Genomic DNA, 26,351 nt, shown 5'->3' with positions numbered 1-26,351 from the left:
TCCAGAGTAAAGAATAAACGTTAGTTGGATGCCTATTTCTTTTGGAGGAAGAGTTAGATGAACACTTTTAAAACAAGCAAACAAGAACCCGGGTGAGCGGGATTCAGAGTTCTCCAAAGAAAAGGAACTCAACCCTCATGGGACCCCCAGAGAGTCAGCCAGGAGGTTTAGATGAAACCTCTGGGCATGTTCAGGTTGTGTGGACATGGCTGAGCCCCCTCCGCCCCGGGAGTAGTACTATACCTAAAGGCCTCAGCCGTCCAATGTTCCACAGCACTGTGTAAAGGGGAATGTGTAAAATCGTGTCTCTTTTTTACCATCTATCATTTAACCAGGGGGAAACCATACCAGCAGTCATTACCTTTTCTCAAGGTCCGAATCCCCCAGCGTCCCATTCATGAGCTGGTTTGGTGTCCATTTTAAAGTCAAAGAATCGGCAGATTGGTGAAGAGAGAGGTAGCCTGGGATGGCCTCCATGTCGTCTTTCTGTTTTAAAGTGAGCCAAGGAGGAGTCAGAGAGAAATCAGAAAATGGGAGACCACCTCAAAAGGCTCTTGGTGCCTTCTGCTAACAGAAGGCCAGTCCCCCCCACCCCCAAACAAACGTCAGTTAATTTTTGTATTTGTCAAATATCCCACAGGTTGGGGCTCCAGAGGCCTAACTCAAGGGTCCCCTTTTGTGCTTGTTTGTTTTCTGAGGAAAACTGTTTTTGGGGTTCATTCATCTTCATTCTCTTCATGTTCTGTCCCTTTCAAACCAAACAGCTAACTGCTGGAGTAGCGGCTAACAGTGTCCGGCTAACAGGGCAGTTCTAAGCAGAGTTAAACCCTTCTAAACCCAGTGAAGTCAATTTTCATATCAAATTCACAGTAAGCAGTAACAATAACAGGATTTAAAAAGTTTTCTTGCTGGAAGGAGCAAGAAAAGTATTTTTAAAAAGAAGATGGATCATACAGCTTGGGGGGAAATATATCAACAGGGGTAACAAGCTATTTTAGAGAGTTGTAAATATTACAGCACAATCTAAGCCAAGAGATTCTAAGGCCCTTGTCTAAATTCTAAAGCACCACTAAATCCTGGCTCACTGGCACACGGGGGGGGGGGGGGGGGCGGCAGCAGCAGCCCTCACCCTCACTGCTTATTATCACAGCAGGAATCCCCACCTCTCAGTTTGTCTTTTGATTCTTCAAAGGGGCCTCAAGGGCAGTAAAACCTACTGCCGGTCCCAGGATACCCCTATAAAGCCAACTTGTACAACTCTGTCCCCGACCGCCAAGGGAGGAGTCGTCTGCAGTTCAGCACGCGGGCAGAATATTCTGGAATGTTGTTCCTGAGGAGGGAGGGGGGTCACCAAGTTTTATTCTGATAGGTGGACCCATTTTGTGAAGCAGAAAGGAATAATTGTGCAGTGGGAACAAATATCTTTTTTGCTGTTGGACAATTGGAGATTTCAGAAGGAGGTGATTTGTTTCTTTAAAAAAGAACTAGATGAAAAATAAGGAAGTAAAAGAGAAACAGAGAGGCAGTGTGGTGTAGTGGTTAAGGTGTCAGACTAGGATCTGGGAAACCCAGGTTTGAATCCCCACTCATGCCATGGAAGCTTGCTGGGGGACCTTGGGCCAGCCGCGCACCCTTACTTAGCCTTGACCCTGGCAAGTGTCTGGATGGGAGACCTCCAAGGAATGCCAGGATTGCCCTGGAGGCAATGAAGAACCACCTCCCAACCTCTTTTGCCTTGAAAACCCCACCAGGGGTTGCCACATGTCAGCTGTGATTTGATGGGGTGGGGTGGAAAAAAAAGAGAGAAATGGAAAACAAAGATCAGTACTAGATTTCTGCCATTTCCTTCTCCTCCTTCCCCGCCCTCTCCAGTATTCCATCCTTCACCCCCTATTCTTCTGTTTCCCTCTTCTTGTTCCCTCCCCTTTTCTATCATTTCCCCTTCCTCTTATCCTGTTCTGAAATTCTGCTTTCCTTCCTTCCTTCTTCCCTGTTCTCTCATATTTTTCCTTCCTTCCGGTTAGAAAACATCTCAGTGCATCTGATCCCACAATGGGTAGTGAGTGGTTGCTAATGGGGGGGGGGGATGAAGAATGAAGCCTGGTTTTGCCTTGTCTGGTTGCAGAGAAATTCCACTCAGGGACCGCACTACCAGGCTCTTGTTCCCACCAGTGCTCTCCCTTGCTGCCTTGCGATGAGCTACGGGGGCTCCGATGCGTCTCTTGTCAGTCAGCCTCACAGTTCCACCCCCCCAAGAGTGCCGGATATCAAGCTTGGCATCACAAGCCAAGTGGGAGTCCACGGCTCTCTCTCTCGTCAAAGTTAAGATATGAGCCAGATATGGGAGAAGCTGGAACGTTTAAGGGCATGAGTCATAAGCGGGGGGGGGGGGGGAGTTGTTGGAATGAGTCATTAATCTGAATGAGTCAATGGAGGGTGACTACAATGCCGCAGCTTAATTTGCAGCCTGGGTCACGGAGACCCCAGCTCAGACACGCCTGTTCCCGGCACTTGATGGGGCACCTCAATCTGCAAATTCTCCAGGGCACCTTAAAAAACCATGGAACACGTTTTGAACCAGCAGCCGCTTCCCCCCCACCCCCAAAAGCGAACAGCCATGGCCGCATACACTCAAAATTGATCCCTGTAGGTCCCACACTGGAGAAGGAAAGACCACGGGGGGGGGGGGGGTGAACCCTGCCATGCGGCTACCATCTTCATGGCTAAAGCTAGGCCTATACAGCTGTTTACAATCCTCCCCTTCTGCACTCTGTGCTCAGCAGGCATTTGGAAAAGGTTGTCATTGCCAAACGGAGCACGGGCAGTGCCCCCACAGGGCAGTGGCTGGAGGATCAGGCTCGATGGCAGGAGTCCCATTTGGCATGAAGCTCGCGGGGCAGCCCAGGGCTGCTCACGAATCACCAGCCTCACCTCCCTCACAAGGCTGATTATGAGGATAAAATGGTGGAGGAGAGAATGACAGAGATGCTCGGAGGCCCTCAGAGGCAGGTGAAAAAGGAACTAAAATAAATGTTTTCCAAGGAGAAAAGAACTGGAAGTTATAGTCCTGTGGCTACCACTTTCCTTCTACTTCAAAACACAGACTTCAAAGTTTGCACTTACTGGCTGAACCAGGACGTTGTTCTTCCCATACAGCAAATGTGTCCTTGAATTTTGGTGCAACGACTCCACGTAATCTCTGGCTGATGCAGCAAAACGGTCCTCTGAGGAGTTGCCGCTTGATTGCCGTTTCCGTATCTGGTGCAAATAAGACCCCTCAGTTGGTCTCAATGCACAAGGAAGACCCACAGACCGCACAGGCCCAGCCCACTCCCATTTCCCCTGCCAGTGACCTCAACCCAAAAAGATGCACACCTTCCAAGACTCCATCATGCACCTGAATGAAGCAGGGGCCGTGGCTCAGTTGTAGAGCATCTGCTTTGGACGCAGAAGGTCCCATGTTCAAACCCTGGCACCCCCAGAATCAAAGGGAGCAGGTGAGGGGGATGACCGTCCTCTGCTGATGACCCAGTAAAAGCTAGATGACCGACATCAGCTCCCCCTTGCAAGGAATTACAAAGGGAATGGCCTCCCTGCTTCATATCTTACGGAGACAAGAAATATTGGCATCCTTCTGGCAGAAATTTCACCTTGCCATAGTTCAGCTCCTGCCATGGCCAGCCACAAGAACTTTCGTATCCATCAGAACAGCTACATGGATCTTTCACAATCTGTGGCCGACCCTTCCCTCCCTGCTCTAAAGGCCAAACAAGACCCAACACTCATTCATGTCAGCCAGGCAGCTGCTGCTGGGGAAAGTCAGGCAAACAATGCCCCCAAACCGTTTCTGGTTGAGAAAACAGAGCAGGGCGGTGAAGAAGCCCTTTCTCCTCCCATCCTGCAGTCCCAATCTGAACCCGGCCCCTGTGGCACTTGGGAAATTAGTTTCCAGCAGCTGCTGTCTGACTGATGTGACTGAGAGTTGGGTGGAGAGAATCCAAACCCAGCTCGGGGTGTGTGTGTGTGTGGGGGGGGGGGGAATGTCACATGGAATTTGGCCATAAGAAGCACCTTGCATCAGAGCAGTTCAGTTTCTAGGAGAGTTGCTTATCCTGAAACATATCCTGAAACATAGTCCTCTAATGTAGTGTAAGCAGCCTCCAGCCTTTTCAGGAAGGGTGGGCTTTATTTTTTAGGTTGCAGAAAAAGCCAGGCCCATGGACCGGGGGGAAACCCGAAGGTCTGTGTCACCCTGTCTCTAAGTTCAATCCTAACCAGTCTCCCCCCACCTGTTGTTCTAATCAAACTTAAAAAGACAACTGATATTTCAGCAGCCAGTTGACCAAATCTTTTCTTTAATGGGCTCAGACGCCTGTGTTTCCCCAGTGCCAGCCTCCCCAAGATCTTAAGAAAGAGAACAGAGCACAAATCTAAATGAGCACAGTCAGCACAAGGGAAGACTCACGCCTAAGGCCGGCCGTTTGGATGGGGAGTCCTGGCGACCATGGGCACCATGGATGCGATGCCTTTGGACCAATTCGTCTGCTGAAGGATCCGTCCAAAAGTGGTCGGCTGTTTTTAGCTTGGTGTATTCTAGTGCACACGGGCCAACTGAAAACAGAAAAAAAGAGACTGATAATAGAATTTGGAGCACTCTGCTGTCCCCGGAAACAAGACCCATGCTTCTCCTTTCACCACAGAAGTCCATCCAGCAGAGGATTCTCTCAGCCCACAGCCAAACTAGCAGCTAAGGCTGCAGTCACGGCTAGCTGGTATCTCAAAGTCATATCATGCAAACACTGGGCTTGGCAGGGGATCGCCCAATGAAACCTGAGGTCACTTGAGGAAACCTGGTGGCAGTAGATTCAAGACAGACAAAAAGAACTACTTCATAGAAAGGGTAATTGGCTTGCGGAACTTCCCGCCACAGGGTGTGGTGATGGCCACACGCTTAGATGGATTCAAAAGAGGGCTGGGCAAACTTATGGAGGCAAGGTCAACCACTGGCTATTAGCCAGGAGAGCTGAATAGGACCTCTGTTGTCAGAGGCAAGACTCCTTGGAAGGAGGAATGAGAACAGAACAAAATACAGTGCCACAGCAAACACACTGTGAATGTATCAAAGAAGGTTATTGCAATACTTGCAGAAGAACATACTGAGGAATTGACAGGAATCCAGATGTAGCCCCATTGCGAAGGATTCTTCTACAGTACAGAAACTAAGCAGGCAAAAATGTTTTTCTGGCCCCTTATGAAGATGACTATACTCCCTACAGTACAAAGGCCGTTAAAGTTGGATATTATTTTTCAATTAGTGCTTGCAATTTTTAGAATTGTTTTTGAATGTGAATTGTCATTATTTAATCCTTGTAATCTTTGAACTGCCTTTCTCTCGTTTTTGTATATTCTTCAGCAAGTACTGCAATAATCATTCATACAGTCACGGTGTTTATTTTCTGCAGCACCAGAGAACAGACAGTGCGGGGGGTCCCCTCTGACGGTCTTCCTGGGGACATCAGACTGGCCACGGTTGCAAACAGGATGATGGACTAGATGGGCCAGCAGGGCTCTCGGTATGTTCTCATTCAGTCTCTTAAAAAAAATCCCAGCTTCCCTTAAAATCAAAGTGACAATGTAATCCTCACTCTTACAAAAGAAGTCATATGCATTAAGGGTGTGCATTCATTTACACACTAACTAAAAATTAACTAGAAAAGCCCCATTCACATGTGGTAATAAACACATGTGGTAAGAAATATAATGAAAATGAAATTTTACAGGGAAAGTGACAATTTGCTCTTTCCCAATCTTCATGTTTCATTGGACTCACTGGAAAAGACAATAACACTAGGTAAAGTTGGAGGCAGCAGGAAAAGAGGAAGAACCAACATGAGATGGATTGATTCTATAAAGGAAGCCGCGGCCTTCTGTTTACAAGACCTGAGGATAACCTCTTCAAGTACTTGAAGGGCTGTCATATAGAGGATGGTGCCGAGTTGTTTTCTGTTGCCACAAAAGGTCAGACCAGAACCAGCAGGTTGAAATTAAATCAAAAGAGTTTCCGTCTAGACTCTAGGAATAATTTTCTAACAGTTAGAGCAGTTCCTCAGTGGAACAGGCTTCCTCGGGAGGTGGTAAGCTCTCCTTCCCTGGAGGTTTTTGAGCAGAGGCTAGATGGCCATCTGTCAGCAATGCTGATTCCATGTAATTAGGCAGATGATGAGAGGGAGGGCATCTTGGCCATCTTCTGGGCATGAAGCAGGGGTCACTGGGGTGTGTGTGGGGGGGAGGTAGTTGTGAATTTCTTGCATTGTGCAGGGGGTTGGACTAGATGACCCTGGTGGTCCCTTCCAACTCTATGATTCTAGGAAGGCTGTTAACAAGAGGGTGTTTTGCAGAACATTAATTCATAGAGTTGTTATAAGTTGGAAGTGACTTGACAGCATTAACACACACATAATCGTGTGGTTAATGACAATTCATAGAATCATAGAATTGGTAGAGATACATTGCTCCTGAATATGGAGGCTCCATTTGCTTATCAAGGCTAAGAGCTGTTGATTGCTGTTTCCAATCAGAAAATTGTGAAGGCTTTAAACCCTAACTCTGTGCTACAATCCTGATCAGAATCGGACACATCTCCCTGCGAGGGATATTTTTGTTTTTAAAAAACAAAGTAATAGCTTGTTACATGGAAAATCACATGTAAATTGCATTCTTAACCTAGTGCTGCGGGATCAAGTCAAGTCCAACTTGAGACATAAGGTGTCCCATATTCAAAAGCTCACTGAATCCTGAAACGTCAATCAGTCTGCGACAGGTTCCTCAGGCACAAAAAGCAAAAGGTAAAAAAGGACATTAAAATGAGGGAAGGTGTGATGTGGCTTAAGGAAAAATGGCTTTTAAAGGTGTGATAGAAGACTTATTCTCCTTGAGGTGGTCAGCCTGTATCTGAGATGCCACCAGTTTAGGCTGAAAGTGGAGCCTGATGTGGCTGAATCTTCCTGATAGGCTAGTTTCGGAGGATATCGGAGGAGGTCATATGAAAGAGCACTGAGTGATGTGACCCCCAATCTGTCCCAAATGCTATAGTTTGGGCACAGGTCTGCCACCTCAGTGATAAATACGCCATCACTTACAGGCTGATCTTCATGTTCCACTTCACCCCTCATATGCAACAGGCTGAATTCTTCTGTTGTCTTGCTTTTAAAGGAAAGCCCTTTCTTCTGGCACTGAAGTGTTTCTATTTCAAATTGCGGAACCTCTCTAAATCCTCATTGCAGGTCGGGGATACGTGTGTGTGTGTGTGTGTGTGTGTGTGTGTGTGTGTGTGTGTGTGTGTGTGCCAGTTTAGCCAAATCTCTGACCCCCGGCCTTGCTGAACCCAGCCTTCCTTGGTGCAATATCGTCACGTCTCTGACTCCTGTTTCTTAATGTGCAAACCCCTTTGAAAACCCGCACGTGGACTGTCAAAGCACAGCAATTCTAAAGCACACGGAAATAGCATCTGAAGACGGTTTACCGAGGAGGCACGCCAAGATGGGCCCACAGACGGGATCTGCCAGTAAAGCTTCCTTCTCATAGTATTTGCTGGAAGAGACCAAGACACACAAAACAGCCTCTGGATTAAAAAGAAACACGGGCACAACACCGTCTGCATTGCACCACAGTGAGAAAAAGCCTTGTGACACCTTCAACCCTTGCAGACAAATCACGGGCAGAAGTCTTTGTGGACTCGTGTCCCAACTGGGCAAAGAAGCACCCATTGACCATGGCTTCTGCCACAATTAATCTGTCTGTACATTTGCTAAACTAGCCGGTGAGGTGTAGTGGTTAGAGCATTGGACTAGGACCTGAGAGACCCAAGTTCAAATATCCCCTCGGCCACAGAAGCTCGTCAGATGGCCTTGGGCCAGTCACACACTCTCAGCCTAATCTACCTCACAGGGTTGCTGTGAAGACAAGGGGAGAATGCTGTAAGCCACTCTAAATCTCCACTGGGGAGAAAAGTTGCCTATAAATGATGTAAATAAATACAGCTACTACTCCTCTATTTTTTTAAACAGGGGCAGTATTATGAATTGAGCAAAATCCGAAAAAGATCAGTAATGCTGACTATCTATTCAGCTATGAATTGGCGTAAATGGCAAGAAGCAGGAATCTCCTTAGCACATAATCCACCAATGGGAATGAACAGCTCAGGAGACCGAAAAAAGAAGGGACTACAGAGTTATGGGCTTTTCAGTTTAGGAAAAAAGAGACTACTATAGAGGGGACCATGACAAATATTTCTGCACATTCTTCTGCTGGGATTGATAGCAACAAATTTCTGAGAAAGTCCTTTGTTCAAGGCATAATTAACTTGTGGAACTCATGAGCACAAGAAGAAGTGACAACCTCTAACTTGGGCGAATGGGTCATTCGTGAACGAGGCCATAATGGCTAAATGGAACTCCAGATTCAGAGGTGATGTAGAAATTGCTGGGGGCGGGATGGCAATAACGGGGGAGGAGGCTTTGGCCTCCATGCCTTGCCTGTAGGCCTCCTGGGTGGCATCTAGTTGGCCACTGTGAGACCCAAGATGCTGGACCAAGATGGAACGCTGGTCTGATCAGCAGGGCTCTTTTCGATGGCTCTCCCAAAGCCTCTACTGATGTTCAGGTTGGAGAGGTGTTAAAGATCACGCAGCAGGTGAACGACATCGGGGGTGGGGGTCTTGGGATGAGGGGCCGTGGCCAGAGGGGAGAGATCACCATAGCCCCCTCCCAGGGTGTGAAATCAGTGTTTCATATGATTTATATTTATTTATTCAAACATTTATATCCCACATGTCCTCGTGATTCAAGGCAGCTTACAAATAAAAGTTAGGAACATTTTCAGTTAAAACAAAAAATAAACTAGCAAAACCCAAATCTTTCACACACCCCTCAAAAATGCCCTGCCTCAAATGCCCTGGCAAGCAGGCAGGCCTCGCAGCACCTCCTGAAGATCTCCTGGTGGGGGGCTCACCTCTTCAGGGAGCCCGTCCCACAGAGCCACAATGGGAAAGGCCCCGGGGGCTCCGGTCGATGCCAGGCAGGCCACACTAAGTAGTGGGACAGACAACAGATGGCTGCCTGATTACTGTACTTGGCGCACAGGGACATATGGAAGGAGACGGGCCTTCAAATATTATGTGGGTCCCAGATCATGAAGGGCCATCTTATGTGGATGCCAAGTTGACCAGCGCTAGAAACAGGGCCTTCTCAGTAGCTTCCCCTGAAGATTTGGTACTCCCTGCTTGGCACCATCCCAACTGCTGCTTAAAACAGATTTCTGATGGAGTGTGGCAGAAGGGATTAACCAGCATGACTCTTCCCAGAGGCTCAACCCCTTGACTTGAGACACTTGGCTGTGTTTTGATCTTAGTATGTGGTTTCCAAGTTTGGTAAATTGGACATGTAGCCTTTTTATAGAATTTGATGTATCTTTAAAAACTGCTTTCCTGCATTCACTGCTCCGGAACCTCAGTATAAAGCTGAATAAAAGTGCAGTGAATATAGCCTTGGATACTCACCGTGAGGGCTTATTCTCCTCTGAGGCGAAGGGCATCCTGAGCTGCGGGTTGTTTTCCCTCTCCATCCGGGTAGGCAGGACTAAAAGATTCTGACTTCCTGTGATACTTGGCGGGAAAACAGCCTGAGGAAGCCAGTTACCGTCTAGACTAGCTACATTAACAGCAGTAGGAAGAACTCGCTATATAAACTAACTGTAAATTGCAATTGCATATAACCCAACATGAACAGATAGACAGATAGAGCCATTCCTGTGCTAAGCAGGAGACAAGTACTGAACAGTTAAAATTTTTATTGTAAGACAAGTTATAAGGGAGGGGCAGGATGCCCTTCGCCTCAGAGGAGAATAAGCCCTCACGGTGAGTATCCAAGGCTATATTCTCCCCTGAGGCAAGGGCATCCTGAGCTGCGGGACTTATAAGAGCTCCCCAAAAAAGGGTGGGATAAGCTACACTTACTCGACTACATTCTGCAGGACCCTGCGGCCGAAGGCCGCCTGCGCTGAGGACCATGTGTGAATTTTATAATGCTTGATAAATGTTGAAACAGAGGACCAGGTTGCGGCCCGGCAAATTTCTTCCAGCGGGGCCTGTTTGTCAAAGGCGGCAGTAGTTGCCATACTCCTAAGGGAATGAGCTGTGATGCCCTCGGGCACTGGCTTGCCAGCTACCTTGTAAGCTTCAGCTATGCATGCCTTGATTGTGTTACTGATGGCAGCGGCTGACATCTTTTTTCCTTTACTGGGGTTAGATATTCCTATAAATAGGAAGTCTGACTTTCTAAATTCTGCAGTACGCTTAATGAATGTGCGGATGGCTCTCCTGAGGTCTAAGGTATGCCATAATGCTTCGGTTGTGCCTGATGGATTGGGGCAGAACGATGGGAGGTTTATTTCCTGAGATCTATGGAAATGGGAGTTTATTTTAGGCCGGAAGGTGGGGTCAGGAGTTAGGACAACCTTGTCTTTATGGAAGACACACAGGCCTTTTCTGATGGAAAGGGCTCTGAGTTCCGATACCCTCCTAGCTGAGGTAATAGCTGTAAGGAAGAGGACCTTCATGCGAAGGTACCTCATCGGAACCGTTTTGAGAGGTTCGAATGGTGGACCCATGAGAATCTTAAGAACCAGATTAAGATTCCATGTAGGGAACCTGTGAGAGGCAGGAGGTTGAATTTGGGATACCCCTTTTAGAAAGGCAGAGATGTGTCTATGCTGTGTCGTGGGATGTCCGTCCGTGAAAGGAACAACAGTAGAAATGGCGGCCAATTGTCTTCTTAAAGTGGAAGCCTTCAGGTTCTGTCTAACCCCTTCCTGTAAAAATTCCAGGATGCCGGGAATGTCAGGGTGAAGTGGGTCCATTTGCTTTCTCCTGGCCCAGCGAACGAAAGCCTTCCACGACGCGTTGTAAATGCGCCTAGTGGAGGGCTTTCTGGCCTCCAAAATTGTGTTAACCACTTCGACGGAATAGCCTAGCTCTAGCAGTGACCGCCTTTCAAGTGCCAGGCGGTCAAACAGAACCAATGAGGGTCTGGGTGAAGGATAGGTCCCTGTCTGAGAGTGTTGGATTCCGTTGGAATTTGCCATGGATCTTGGCAGGACATGCGCTTCAGAGTTACAAACCATGGCCTCCGAGGCCAGTAAGGGGCTATTAATATCACATTGGCTTTGTATTGATGGATCTTGCGGAGGACTTTTGGTAGAATGGGTATTGGGGGGAAAGCATACAGCAGTCCCCTGGGCCACGGGCTGAGAAGGGCGTCTGTGCCTTCTGCCTTTGGGTGAAAATACCTGGAGTAGAATCTGAGTACCTTGAGGTTTGATTCGGAGGCAAACAGATCTACTAAGGGGGTGCCAAATATTTCTGTGATCTGAAGAAATGTTCCTGGATCTAACTCCCATTCTCCTTCGTCTAAATTTTGCCGGCTTAACCAGTCGGCCTGGCAATTGAGGTCTCCCTTGATATGTTCCGCTCTGATCGAGGGAAGATTGGCTTGAGCCCAAGTGAGAATTGCTACTGCTTCTCTGTGAAGGGAAGAGGACCTGGACCCCCCCTGTTTGTTGATGTGCGCTTTTGTAGCGACATTGTCCGTTCTGATAAGTACATGATGGTTCCTGATTATGTCTGCGAACTTCCAGAGAGCTAATTTGACAGCTCTCAGCTCCAACAGGTTGATATGGAGCAGTGATTCCTGGTGGGTCCAGCGACCCTGGGCTACCTGATCTCCCAATATGGCCCCCCATCCGAAAAGGCTGGCGTCTGTGAAGACTTGAACAGGGTCTTCGTGAATGTACTGTGTGGCTTTGTGCAGGTTCGACGGAACAGTCCACCACAGAAGACTGTGTCTGACGCTGTGTGGGATTGTCACTGACTTGACCTTTTTTCTTGCTATATCTAATTGGTGGGGACGTAGAAGCCACTGAAGGGGGCGTGAGTGAAAGCGTGCCCATGGGACAATCGCTATGCACGACACCATCAGGCCCAGTAGAGCCGCAAGGGACATTAGCATAGCGGACTTTGATTTGGTCAGTTTGGTAGCAAAGGTTTTCAGTTTGCTTATTCTCTCCTGGGATAGAGATAAAGAGTTGGTCTTTGAGTTGATTCTGGTTCCCAGGTGTGTCATAACTTGGGAAGGTTGTAAGGAACTCTTGCCGAAATTTATGAGATATCCATGTTCCTGGAGGACCTGGATAACGTGATCTGTATGGGTGCGGGAGAGATTTGGTGTTGGAGCACAGATCAGAATATCGTCCAGGTACGGGTGTACCTGGACTCCTTCCTGTCTGAGTGTAGCAATGACTGTTACCAGTACCTTCGTGAAGACCCTCGGGGCGGATGTCAACCCGAAGGGGAGGGCTCTGAATTGGTAATGGTTGGGTCCATAGGCGAACCTGAGGAATGGTCTGTGTAGTGGATGTATAGGAATATGGAGGTAGGCCTCCGTCAGATCCACAGCCGTCATAAAGGTGCCAGGGAGTAGAGATTCCACTATTGACTTGACTGTTTCCATGCGGAAGTGTCTTCGAGCCATCCTCTTGTTGATGTACTTCAAGTCGAGGATGGCCCTCCAGTCGCCGTTTTTCTTTGGCACCGTAAAAAATATGGAATATACTCCCTGGCCCTTCTGAGAGCTGGGGACTGGCTCTATGGCTTTGATGAATAGCAGGTGTTGAATTGCTGTTATTGTCCTTGAATGTTTCTCTGTTTTGAGTGATATAGGGGAATTTAGGAAGAGATCCCGGGGTCGGGAGGTGAATTCCAGTAGGTATCCATTTGATAGGATCTGAGAGACCCATTTGTCCGGGTTGGACAAGGCCCACCTTGCTGTGAACATTTGTAACCTCCCCCCCACGTAGGTGTGATCGGCGTCACTGAGGGGGGTGTTTGGGTAATCGGTCGCCCTTATCTGACCTGGCCTGGAAGTTTTGGGGCCTAGAGAATCTCCCCCCTCTGCGAAAGGATCTGGTATTGTTCCATGATCCCCGGTTTGACACCCAAGAGCCTCTCCTGAAGTCTGTTCTGAATCTGGGAGTGAATTTGGGGGAACGAAAGGAATGATACAGAGGAGAACGTTGGTCTTTTTTGATCTGCATGGGAAGGACCTGTTTTTTATCCTTTGTTTCAACAAGGATACTGTCCAGCTTTTCTCCGAAAAGCCTCCCCTCTTTGACTGGGTAGGCCATCAGTGTAGCTTTGGCCTTAAAATCAGCTGGCCAGGACCTGAGCCATAGACCCCTTCTAATGGAGGTGACTGATGCCATTGACCTCGCTACTGAGGACATGGTATCTAGTGAGGCATCCGCCATCACGGTCAACGCAGTTTGTACTCTGTCAAGACCACCAAGAACTCTGAGGCTATCATCTGGTACAAGTTGTATAATTTTCTTGACCCATAAATAAGCGGCCCTAGCAAAGATGGAAGTGGTAGCGCTGGTCTGAATGGCCATGGCTGAGGCCTCGTGCGCCTTCCTCGCCAGGTAGTCTGACTTTCTGTCTAACTGGTCCCTCAGGGAGCCCACCCCGTCTTCTGGGATCAAACCTGGTGATTGGAGGTCCAACACAGGGGCGTCTACTAAGGGAACCTTAAGCATTTCCATGGCATGTGGAGCCAGATTGTATAATTTTTTAATACTAGTGGGGAGTTGTTTATTGGGAGTTGGGTGCTCCCATTCGTCTCTGACCGCGTTAATGAAAAATTCTGGGAAGGGTACTGAATTGGTTGTTGTCTTAGGTCTTGGAAAGCATTCCTTGACCCCTTTTTTTAACTTAGACTTTGGCTCTTCAGATTGATCTGATTCCTCATTGAGATCAAGGGCGAGGATAGCCTTTGCCAAAAGGGCCTGATAATCCTCCCCAGAAAAAAGTCTGTTATGCTGTTCTACTTGTTGAGGTGGGTCTTCGTCGGAATCGAATTCCCCCTCCTCTAACTCCTCCTCCTCCTCATAATCTACAGAAGAAATGGGAGACTTAGAGAGATCCATTTGATTCTCCCTGGTTTCACATAGCTTAGCCTTCATTGCTGCTTTTGTAGGCCATGACCCACTCCTGCCAGCAGAGGGAGCATCGACCTTTGATTTTGCCTCATTTACAGCAGAAGTGCAGTTGGAAAAGGAAGGATTAGGCGGGAGATTGGGAGGGGGAAGGGAGGGGTCCAATCCCATAGGGGGAGGGAGGCGAGTTTGAAAGGATTGAAAGGCCATCCACTGACGCTGGAGGGCATAATTAATAAGGTCATCAGCATTTTGCCATGAAATAAATTGTGCGCCTGCCACCTCCTGGGAGGGGGGGGGGCTGCCAACTCCCGGCGGGAACGTTCCCGTTTGCGCAGGGTTACCAGAGGATGCAGCTGCCATCGGATCCGAACGTCCCTGATGCTTGTTGAGCGGTTTAGCCGGTTTTGGGGAAGAGGCGGGTGACTTGCGCCCGGCTTTCGCCCCTGCTCCAACTTTAACGCCGCGCCTTTTTCTCCGGGCGCCCGGTAGCTGCGGCGCTATTTTGCGCGCCTTTTTAGGCTTTTCTAAAGGCGCCTCCGGATCAGGCGTCTGGGTCTCTCCCGGTTCCTCTTTGCTCCCTAATGGTCCGCCTGGGCGGCCGTTGGGAGAACCGGAGCCCTTGGGGTTGCTCTGCACCAACCCCCTTTGATAGTCCTTCTCAGAGAGAAGGTCGTCTTCCCTAACTAAAATGGCGTCGGCCATCTTGGCTAAGGAAATAAGGAGGGAAGAAAAAACGGAGGGGGGGGGTAGAAGACAGACCAACACTCAAAAAACAAGGATCAAGGCGAAGATTAAGGACTCACGGAACACTGAGAGGTAAGCTGTAACACGAAAGGGAAAGAAACTACTCCTAAAGAAATGAAGCCTAAAGGCACAGAGCTATGCGGAGTTGCCTGCTCCACCCGGATAGGCAGGACGGAAACTGGCTTCCTCAGGCTGTTTTCCCGCCAAGTATCACAGGAAGTCAGAATCTTTTAGTCCTGCCTACCCGGATGGAGAGGGAAAACAACCCGCAGCTCAGGATGCCCTTGCCTCAGGGGAGAATATGGCAAGTTCCATTTTTTTACTGCAACCACAGGGGCACAAGACTTCCCACTGCTATTTCCTGATGGCCAAGCAAAGACACCTTCTCTCTCACTATTAGCCTCGCCTTCTGATTCACCCATTCAGTGGAATGTGGAAGCCATTCCAAGAGTTATCCAAGATAGTCTGTTGACGGCTCCTTGCTCACCTAGCATAGACAAGCGTGCAAACACACCGGTATTGAGCATCTTATGAATGTACAAAGAATTTGGTATTGGTGGAAAGTACTGTCAAGTCACAGCCAACTTATGGTGACCTGTAGGGTTTCCAAAAGGTATGAGATGTTCCGAGGTGGTTTGCCACTGCCTACCTTCTGCATAGCAACCCTGGGCTTCCTTGGTGGTCTCTCATCCAAGCGCTAACCAAAGCTGACCCTGCTTAGCTTCTGAGTTCTGATGAGAGTGGGCTAGCCTGGGCCATCCCGGTCTAGGCACATGAGGAATTTAGCCCCCAAGAAAAATCACATTGCTGTAACTGGCAAGAGTAAGCCCACTGTGCCACTAGATGGCACACATGCTCCAAGGCCTGTCTCCTTCCTAACCATGACGGACTGGGCCTGCCAAGCGATGCAAAGGGTGACGTCATCCCTCCACCCAGGCAAATTCCGCCTCTGCAAAAAGAAAGGGCAGATTCAGCATTCAGCACTAAGATCTAACTTGGCAGTTTGCTGTCAGCTTGGGTTATAGCCCTGCCATTGAACACATGGCAGCAAACCACACAGGCCTCAGAGGGCTCCCCAGATTCTGGCAAGACATGTTCTGGGCATGGGCTGCATCTCCACTTACAGCTTACTCGTGCCTGTCGTGGTGAGAGGGAGCTGCTGGACACAGAGCCAGACCACTGGCCGAGCTCGCTCCATGCGCTCTTTCCTGACTGTAGACATGCTGCCTGCTCTCTCAGGGTCTCCAGAAGAGAAAGCTCACCTGTGCTTCATTTCCTGGAGATGGCTGGCGCTGAGCCAGGGACCTTGGGGACATGAAGGAGCTACTCTGCCAGTGAGCCAAAGCCTCTTTCCAGAGCGGAGCTAGAAATCTGACAGTTGTCGAGCAGGCATGTGCAGCACACTCTCCCCCCCCCCAATTAAACTCTGTCCATGGTGCAGGGAGAAAAACCACACCACCGAAAGAAGCCTCTTTATACCACCTGAGTAGGTTGGGTGGTGTTCCCTAGCCACTAGATTAAGCTTGCCAATGTCAGGCTTGCTCCTTGGCCTGGCTGCTGAGGTGGTCAAGCCATGTCTGGGCTGTGCAGACTGCAGACGGGGGTCCATGTGACCAAATGGGCCACCAAACAAAACAAAATCCCCGTCTGTAGAAAACTAGGATGTCAGGGAGAAGACTGCTAGACTCTTGTATGTAGCAAATTTATTTGTGTGGGCATGTGCACGGGCGAGAGCGCATGTGTGTGCTTCTGGAGGAGCCATCAATCCCACGAGTTTCTGACTGTCGTCAAAAGCCAAGCCACAGATTTGCCACTGCAATGAGAACTAGGATCTTGCTGTATAGACAGCCTTGATTTTCAGCTGCAAAAGAGCTGGATCTGCTTCAACGGTTTTGAATTACTCTGGTTTAAATTCTGGTCAAATAATCGTGGCTAGTCCACAGCAGGCACCGTTCACAGGGACCTTTTTGCCCCGGAAACTGCCAGCATCCTCCCCCTTACCTGCAGTTGTCCACAAGGTACTGCACGATTTTGTCTAGCACTCTTTCAATCAAAGCCGTGCGCACCCAAATGTGCTTTATGGCTTGTGGGGTCAGAGCAGGGGTTTTGCTTGTGGCCGAGCTTTGCCTCTTCAGGGATTCTTGGCCCACTGGCTGAGACCTCCTGCAAGAGAGGAAACATAAGGATGCACAAACACACACACACACAGTGAGAGGAGGGCTGGGCGCCTGTATCATCACAATTAATCAAGAAGCTCTGAATACAAGAACTAAAAAAAATAAACTTGCATTTGGCAAGTGACATCTGAAAAGAGGCTCCCCCCCCCTTCCCACACAGGGGGGAGTGCCTCCTCACATGAAACCTCCACACATACATCATCTACAAAACAAGGAAGCAGGCACGCTCTCTCTTTTGCTTCTTTCAGCAGATTTAGTGGTTCAAAATGAGTCCCACTCCAAGGAGCTTCCAATCTAAACAGAGAGGAAGGGAAAGTTAAAGTGGAAGAGCATGCACCAATTCAAGTAACAAATACTTGGGCATGGTACAACACAGGGAACATCTGGGTGACTGACCCTTAGAGATACCTTGGCTTATGTCCCCCCTTCACCTCCCAAGCCATAATTAAATAAAGACTTACGATTTTATTGAGTACATTTTTATCTTATCCCTTCCTCTGGGCTCAGGGCAGTGTACATTGTTCACCCTTCCTTAATTTTGCCCTCACAACAACCCTGTGAGGTGGGTCTGGCTGAGAGAATGTGACTGGTCCAAAAATCACCCAGCAAGCTTCATAGCAGAGTGAGGATTCGAATCTGGGTCTCCAAGATCCTTGTCCAATACCCCAACCAGGTACACGAATCACAGATGGCCTCTATGTCAGAAACAAAAACTATGGTTTTATAGACTCCCTTCAAATCTTGGTTTTTAGTTTGGACATAAGTCAGCTTGCCATGAAAGCTGAAAATGTTATCAAGCCACATGGGAGGGAAAGGAAGCACATGAGAAACATGTTTCCCAGCCCCAGATACTGAACTTTGACTGGAGATTGAACCTGGAACCTTCTGCATGAGAAACAGACACTTTGGCACTAAGCAACAGTCCTTCCAGGTAGGACTGGTGTCTCCTTCACACCTGGGCAAGAGCACACTTGTTTTGCCACATGGGGAGAGTTTTGTATTTTTCATGAGCCATTCCAAATGAAGAAACAGACAAGCCCAAAACCGTTTGGGAAAGAAGACCAAGGGGAGGGAGGACTGGGTGGAACGGAGCAGTGGGGGCAGGCCAAACACGGCCCCTGCTTCTCCTCTGCAGAGCAGCCCTGACAGCCAAACCGCAGGGATGCTGGGAAACCATAACTGCATCCCCCAGGCATTGCAAAACGGGGGCCAACAGGGTTAATGGCTGTGGCACCGGGGAAAAGGTGGTAATTCTCACCCCATCAAAAATCCCCCCCACAACCCCCATGGCTGTTTTTAGGGCCAAACCTTCCTGGGGACCCGCAGCATGTCAGCATCGTTTGAGTCTACTATTCAGGGCTGCAGCATTTTGCACAGTGCCTCAAAGCGGCGGTGCCTTCCAGCCAAAGACCCTTTTTCTGGACTCAGCAAGGACACCGCCCGTCTCTCTGGGCACTCAACGAAGTCAGCCCAGCAGGGCTGGGAAGGCTGCCTCCTCTCCTGCGATGGAAACCACTTCTAATTGAATGCTTCCCTCCCCTGACTTTTTCCAGGTGCTGGGAGGCATTTGAGGGCACCAAAGGCCTTTTCCATACACAAAGCACAGGTGAGAACAAAGCGCCAGATGCCACGTTTGCAGAGAGCCCTAACGCTTTAAATTTGCTGGCTGGCCTGGAGGGAACCTGAGAGAAAACATGCGCACGCACGCACAGAGAATCTCGTGCAATGACCCAAACACTCGCATTTCCAGTCTTTCTAGCAGCTGGCTCCAGGAACTGCATATCAGATTTCACTTTCCTTTGGATTAAAAAAAATAAAATTTAAACAGTTGCCAAGGCAGCGGAACGCGCATCTGGTTAACCCATCAAGTGAGAAGCAGTTCAGGTGGGATGCTAAAGGCTCACTGTTAGGGGGTCACCCATTATGGAGAACACAGGCTGGGCCCAGGGGCCCCAGCCTGTGTCACACAGGCACATGTGAGGGGTGGGTTCTCCTCCGCCCTGGAGCACGGGGTGCCTCATTCTGACCACAACTCTGGCATACGTGGAGGAGAAGGGGGCGTCAGCCTCTCTACATCATTTCCCCAACCTGCAGCACCGTGGGGGTGTGGGGGTGGGTGTGCAAGTGCATGAGATTGGGCCCTCTAGGGAAACCCATGTGTGCAACTGTGGTCCCCCCAAAACACCCCGTCCCCAAAACTTTTCAAGTCCAAGCAGAGGTGTGTTCCCAGGGTGTAAACCTGGTCTCACAGGACAAGTGAGAGTTTGCTGCCTTCACTGCAAGAGCAGCTGGCAAACTTCTGAGGCTGCCCACTACCCACCACTGCTCTGTCTGACCCAATGGGGTAGACCCAGCAGCAAGCACCTGCCCTGGGAGGGTGACTTTTGTGCAACCCCCCTCCTGCTGCATCCCAAAATACCAGCTGAAATCCTGCTCCTGGGTGTCTCCTCTTCCCCAGGAGTGGAATGTCAGGGAGAGACTAGGGGCTGCTGCGGGATGGGGGGGCACATAAGCCAGACTCCGCAGGCAGAAATCCAAGAGGGGCTCTTGGATTTACCCTGATACCATCTCTTCCGACCTGCAGCAGCAGCCCAGGGTCTTGGCAGAGAAAGGTCTTTCTGAAGACCTGATCCGTGAGATCCTTTCACTGGAGATGCCAGGGGCTGACCTCCTCACCTGGGCTCCACCAGGCAGCCAGTCTCAGAGCAAGCCTTGGGACACCCCGTTGAAAATCTCTGCTCAGCCATGAAGCTCACTGGGAGACTCTGGGCACGTCACTTTCTCTAGCCTCCCTCACAGGGTTATTATGCGGACAAAATGGAGGAGGCACCCTGCCCTAACAATAGGCAGAAATCACCATGGCCCCCTCCCATTTTTGCTGCGCTGCTGACAACAGCTCACGTCTCTCCCTGCCAGCGAGGGTGAAAAAAGGGAGTGGCAGAGGGACCCTGAAGTTGTCAAGCCTGATCAAGCCACACTGTGTCCTGGGAAGGACTTCTAGGAAACCGTGGAGTTTGCTAAGATCCATAATAATTCGTTCCTGGTTCCCCCCCACCCCACCTTCACGTGTCCCTTCCTGCACATAGACATTTATTCATTGAAAATATTTATATACCTGCCTTTCTCCAAGGCATCCCAGGATCCAAGGCAGGTAACAACAAAGTCAAAACAACTTAATAAAACAGGTTCTTAAAAACAAAACTAAATCCATTTATGCCCCCAACCGGCAGTGCGTTTTCCCCCCTTTGCCCAGGCTCCAGCTGCCTGCGAATGTCCCTGCTGGATCAGACCGTCTAGTCCAGCATCCAGTTTCGTCCAGGACCCCCCTCCCCTGCTGCCCCCCAAAGGGCCAGCACAGGGCACACGGGGCAAGGCTTCCTCCTGCTGCTGTTGCCTCCCAGCACTGGCCATCCGAGCTTTGCTGCCTCCGTCTGTGGAGGTTCCCTTCAGTCGTCAGGACCAGTCACCACTGCTGGGCCACTCCTCCACGCATGTGTCCTGACCTCCCTTTAAAGCCATCTGGGTTTGTGGACATCACTCTCTCTACTGGCAGCTGATCCCCCCACTTTAATCACTCAATGAATAATGGAAGTATTTCCTTTCGTCTGTGCTGAATCTACTGCCTACTATCTTCACTTGGTGCCCTCGAGTTCTGGTATTTTGGGTGAAGGAGCGCAAGTTCTCTCTGTCCCCTTTCTCCAGCCAATGCATTATTTTATAGGCCACTTATCACAGCCCCCCGTAGCGCTCTGTCTTCGAAACTGAAAGATCCCAGACTCTTGCCTCATAGGGAAGGTGGACCAACCCCTCAATTATCTTGATTGCTCTAGCCTGCAGTTTTCCCACTCTGCCACCTGAAAGCCCTGCTAGCCATTCAAGCTGACAAACCAGCTAAAAATGCAGGCAAACCCACTAGAAACCTGCCTAGAACTTGCCGGTCTGTGCAGAGAGCAAAGAAAACCCCTTCTGTGCCCTGTATGCCTGACTCTTGCTGTCTATAAGCTAGTGACCTGAACAGAGATGAGAGTGACGGCCTCTGATGGCTGAATTGGCTGCCTACATTCGCCCCTTTTCTTGACCTGCAAAAAGGAAAACAAGAAGAAAAAAAACTCTTGCAGCTTCCTGAGGAGGGGGGAAGAGACGTGAAGGCAGCAGCAAGATCATTTGTCAGGGTCGAGGGCAGCCTGATCAATAAACAACCCAGGCTCCCCCTGAGGCACCAGGCCAGCCAGGAAATCCCTCAAGGCAGAATCCAGTTCACACCCAATGCTGCCATAGAGCCAACGACACCAGGGTGGTCTGTTCTCACATTCTGCCTTTCCTGGTTCCAGACCCCTTGCCAAAAGAGAACGCAGCCCCTGATCCTTACCAGTAAAACGGATGCTGTGTACCTTTCACAGAAATGGGACTGAATCGTGGGGCACCCCCCCCCAAGGAAATACATGCGTATGCCCCTATGGCAACAGAAGCTCCATGTGGGGCAACATTTTAGTATGGACAACAAAATATCATTAAGAGGGCCAAACAGTGGCTGCCTTTCAGAGGTTTCTCTCGCTGTGTCCCTCGGGGGTTTCATAACCTCACCTGTTCCCACCGTTGGCCACACCTCTTCCTTAACGAAATATCTATTCCATGCCTCTCCAGAAAAAATGGCAAACTGCAGAGTTTCTCAGTAGGGTAGAAAGGCAGGGCTGCCCCCAGACACGGTAAGGGTCTCTGCATGCTCATAGGAGTGCCCAGGAATGCACAAAACAGTCGCTTTTCATTTTTTTAAAGTAAAACCTCCATCCGAAGCAGCCTGTTGAGGAGTCAGCATGCGCCAAGGTACCTGGAATGCTGAGTCAGTTCAAGGGGGAAAAGAATCCTGGGAAATGAGCTGGAAATTTAGAGTATGGGGATGTGGGTGGGGGAGGGGAACCCCCATTGTTCATCTGTTCATGCAGGTACCCCAGTTTACATAACGTAACTCCAGGGAACACAGTGGAGTTCCTTCCCCAAGGTGTAAGCATTCACAAGTGGTCATCTGAACGCAGCTCCAGGCTGCAATCTGAACAACACTTCCTGGGAGTAAGGCCCATTCAATAAGATGGGACTTACCTCTAAGTAGTCTTGCTTAAGACTGCTCCCCTAGACTCTTTTTGTGACACCGACTCAGAGCATGTGCAGAAAGCCTTCCCCTCACCACTGGATCAGAGTTATCAACAGATCAGGACACCCCACAGAGGGAGGAGGGGGGCGTGTCAGTTGGACGTTTCATCCCAGACTCCAAAAGGCCCAGGGCTGGAAGGTCCAGAAGGAATGTTTTGAGGACTTCCCTAAATGTACGAGTTATACCCTGGCTTTCTAAATCTTGGTTAGCAGCTCTGAAGCCTGTGAGGGCCTAAAAAGTGGGCTATAATTACTCCAAAATAATAAAGAATAAAATAAATCGAAAGCTGCATTTCTGGCCTTTCAAGGTGAGATAAGATTGTTCTTACTGGCAGCGGCTCTCCAGGATCTCAGGCAGAAAAAGGCTGTTTCCCCACACCTGCTTCCCATCCTAAACACTTTGGAATTAAGCCCCATAGACCACAGGTCCATACGGCCCATTACTGGCACATTTCTGTCAACAAGCCTTGAATCTAAGTGTCCAAGATCTGTTCCAGAAATCCATTCTGGCCTGTTGGAAGACCCAGAAATCCATGCCCACCCTGCCATTTTTAATGCAAAATGCCAAGGATTCCATTCCAGCCCCCCTGCTTCTCCAAAGCCCAGGTTTTCCCATGGCTCAACACATCAACCCGGGATCTCACCTGCCATCGACTTGCTGCAAGAGGTCCTGCACTTTCTTGCATATCTCGCCCGCCACATCATAGGTCTTGCCAACCTTGGTGAAGAGGGCAGCAATCTTGTCAGTCCGCAGAAAGCCAGCAGCCCGTCGTTTGAGCATGTGCAGAAGGCATGCTTCCACTACTCCTGAAAACAAAAAGGGGGGATATTGTGAAACAAAACCAACAAAGCATAGACCCCAAACTACATGTCATGGGTGCAGGCTCTTTGCCAATTTACAAGTTGGCTGCAGAAATCTATGGGAATCCATGCGGCAGAAAGCCCACAGTGGCAGTCCAGACTCATGCAACTACATGGGATTCATGGCCCATCCAGACCAGCATCTCAACTAGATACCCCCAGAGGTCCACAAGCAGGGCAGGACCCCTAATCACGACCCCCTCGGACTGCAAAGCACTTCTCAAACATAACACATAAGGACTGCTGCGCTCTACAACTCCAGCGTGCACGCAGAAACACCCGAGTGGCCACCCAAGAAGCCGCATGTCCTAAATCTGTGGTCAGCAACCAGCAGCTTGTGGGCCAGGGATGACCCCCAGTTGCCCAGCTTTTGAGGGCAAAAGGACACACTGAGATTGGTAACAAGGAGTGTATGGTTCCCCCCATCCTGACTTTGACATCAGGTGCAAGGGAACTTCTGTCCGAAGGCCTGAGGCCCCTATTCAGATTGGGACCACGGTGGGGGAGGGAAGGGGATTCAGTCTTCCTCTCCCGAAGCTTTTTTCCCTGACCCAATGGGGGGGGGGCGCTATTTGCACAACTGGGGTGGGGGAGCTGCACATGTAGCTTGTCAATACACCAAACAAGAAAGGTCAAGGCTGAATTTTGGTTCCTTCTTTTCAGGATGAATTCCCTTCCAGCTTTCAGAGGGGATCAATGTATACAATTCAGCAGCTATTCACAGAAACGAATAACACAGTTCTCCAGGGTTCTTTTCCTGCGTACAGAGTAAGAGTAAGATCAAGGACAAGATAAGCCCATTGCGGGGACCTGAAAGTGAAATTATAACAGGAGATGAAGAGAGGGCAGAATTCCTCAATTCCTACTTTTCCTCAGTCTTTTCCTGCGAGGGAAGAGGTGCTCAACATGGCATGAACAGAACACATGACGAGGGAAGGGAGTTGCAGCAGAGGATTGGCATTGGGGAAGTGCACAAACACCTAGTTTCTTTAAATGAAACAAAGTTCTCTGGGCCAGAGGTATTGCATCCAAGGGTACTCATAGAACTTGCAGCTGTAATTTCTGAGCCTGGGTCCATTATTTTTGGAAAGTCTTGAGGAACAGGTGAGGTGCAAATGTTGTCCCCATCTTCAACAAGGGGGAAAAGGAGGATCCATGTAACTACCGACCCATCAGCTTGACTTCTATATCGGGAAAGGTTTTTGAACAAATCATCAAACAGTCAGTCCAAGAGCATTTAGAAAGGATGGATCTGATCACTAAGAGCAGGCATGGGTTTCAAGTCATGTCAGACTAATCTTATCTCCTTTTTTGAGAGTGATTACCTTGCTAAATCAGGGGAATGCTGTAGACATCGTTTATCTTTATTTCAGTAAGGCTTTTGATAAGGTTCCACATAGTATTCTAGTTGACAAATTGGGAAAATGTGGTTTAGATCCTATTACTGTTAGGTGGATCTGTAACTGGTTGACAGATCGTACCCAAAGAGTGCTTGTTAATGGTTCCCCATCCACTTGGAGAGAAGTGACTAGTGGAGTTCCTCAGGGATCTGTCCTGGGCCCTGTGTTGTTCAACATCTATATAAATGATCTGCATGAAGGAATAGAGGAGATGCTTATTAAATTTGCAGATGATACTAAATTGGGAGGGGTAACAAATATGGTAGAAGACAGAGCAAATATGGTAGAAGACAGGATGATCTTGACAGGCTGGAGAATTGGGCTAAAACTAATAAAATGCACTTCAACAAAGATCAATGTAAAGTTCTGCATTTAGGTAGGAAAAATCAAATGCATAATTATAGGATGGGGGAGACTTGTCCGAGCAGTAGTGTGTGCGAAAAGGATCTTGAGGTCTTAGTAGACCAAACACTGAACATGAGTCAGCAGTGTGATGCGGTAGCTAAAAAGGCAAATGTGATCTTGGGCTGTATCAACAGAAGTATAGTGTCCAGATCACGCGAAGTGATCTGGACACTTTACTCTGCTCTGGTTAGACCTAACCTAGAGTACTGTGTTCAGTTTGGGGCACCACAATTTAAGAAGGATGTTGACAAGCTGGAACGTGTCCAGAGGAGGGCAACAAAGATGGTGAGGGGTCTGGAGACCAAGTCCTATGAGGAAAGGTTGAAGGAGTTGGGTATGTTTAGCCTGAAGAGGAGAAGACTGAGAGGGGATATGATAACCATCTTCAAGTACTTGAAGGGCTGTCATATAGAGGATGGTGCAGAATTGTTTTCTGTTGCCCCAGAAGGTTGTACCAGAACCAACAGGTTGAAATTAAAGCAAAAGAGTTTCTGTCTTGACATTAGGAAGAATTCTCTAACAGTTAAGAGTGGTTCCTCAGCAGAACAGGCTTCCTCGAGGGTGGTAAGCTCTCCTTCCCTGGAGGTTTTTAAGAAGAGGTTAGATGGCCATCTGTCAGCAATGCTGATTCTATGACCTTAGGCAGATGATGAGAGGGAAAGCATCTTGGCCATCTTCTGGGTATGTAGTAGGGGTCACTGGGGGTTTGGGGGGGGAGGAGTTGTGAATTTCCTGCATTGTGCAGGGGGTTGGACTAGATGACTCTGGTGGTCCCTTCCAACTCTATGATTCTAGGTGCTTAAACACATACAGGTTTACATCTGTGATTGATTCTGATTTATGAATGATAACATTCAAAAGGATTTTTGGCAGATGGTATGGGAGACTCAGAGCCTCCAAATACTCTCTGTTCTCCCCAGATAAAATAAAATGGATTGGTATCTTTTACAAACAAGATATAAACTGTGAACCCTTCTGTTAGGCTATGTCCACTGTTGCTAGAAATCTCGGGGTGGGGAATGGCTTTTTGTAGCTTTAAAAAAGGAAGGAGGAGGTATGATTCACTTGAAAAGATGGGTTTTCTTTTTCAATGGGCTGAAAATCTCTTTCACACACACCAAATCAGATGAAGAATACAAGGCTGACTTAATACAGATTCAGATGACTGGTCTACCTGGCATTTAACTGTCCCCTTGGCCTGGCAATGGTTCTCCAGGGTCTCAAACTCTCTCCAGCACCTGTTATCTGATACCTTCTCAATATAAACCATGTGCTTGACCCTGCAGCACATGAAGCTGCTCTACACTGAGCCAGGCCATTGGTCAATCAAGGCCAGCCTACTCTGATGGCCAACAGAGGTCTCAGGCAGTGGTTTTTCACATTGCTTGCTACATGATCCTTTTGAAGGATTGAACCTGGGATCTTCTGCACACCAAAGCTCTATCATCGAGCCATGGCTGCTACCCATAAAAAAGTGAGCGAAGCTGCCTTCGAGAGAGTCAGACCAGCGGGCTGTCAAGGGCCGTCTTGTCTATTCTGGCCAGCAGCTGCTTTCCAGGGTCCCCAAGCT

At 49.0% G+C, this 26,351-nt stretch overlaps 1 protein-coding gene across 1 annotated transcript in view; it reads right to left on the bottom strand.

The window, feature by feature from the left end:
• Nucleotides 1–26,351, bottom strand: part of SGSM2 (small G protein signaling modulator 2) — a 138,910-nt gene that overhangs the window by 43,265 nt on the left and 69,294 nt on the right. The window contains exons 2-7 of the mRNA XM_056865427.1: nt 22,760–22,922; nt 16,792–16,953; nt 7,523–7,590; nt 4,466–4,611; nt 3,124–3,258; nt 362–486 (exon numbers count right to left, since the gene is read on the bottom strand). Coding sequence (XP_056721405.1) covers nt 362–486; nt 3,124–3,258; nt 4,466–4,611; nt 7,523–7,590; nt 16,792–16,953; nt 22,760–22,922 — 799 coding nt within the window. The remainder of the gene's footprint in view (nt 1–361; nt 487–3,123; nt 3,259–4,465; nt 4,612–7,522; nt 7,591–16,791; nt 16,954–22,759; nt 22,923–26,351) is intronic.

Source organism: Euleptes europaea, chromosome 19 (genome assembly GCF_029931775.1).
Source record: "Euleptes europaea isolate rEulEur1 chromosome 19, rEulEur1.hap1, whole genome shotgun sequence".
NCBI lineage: Eukaryota > Metazoa > Chordata > Lepidosauria > Squamata > Sphaerodactylidae > Euleptes > Euleptes europaea.
Note: the sequence above shows the minus strand (reverse complement) of the source record. Positions and strands in the feature narration are given on the sequence as shown.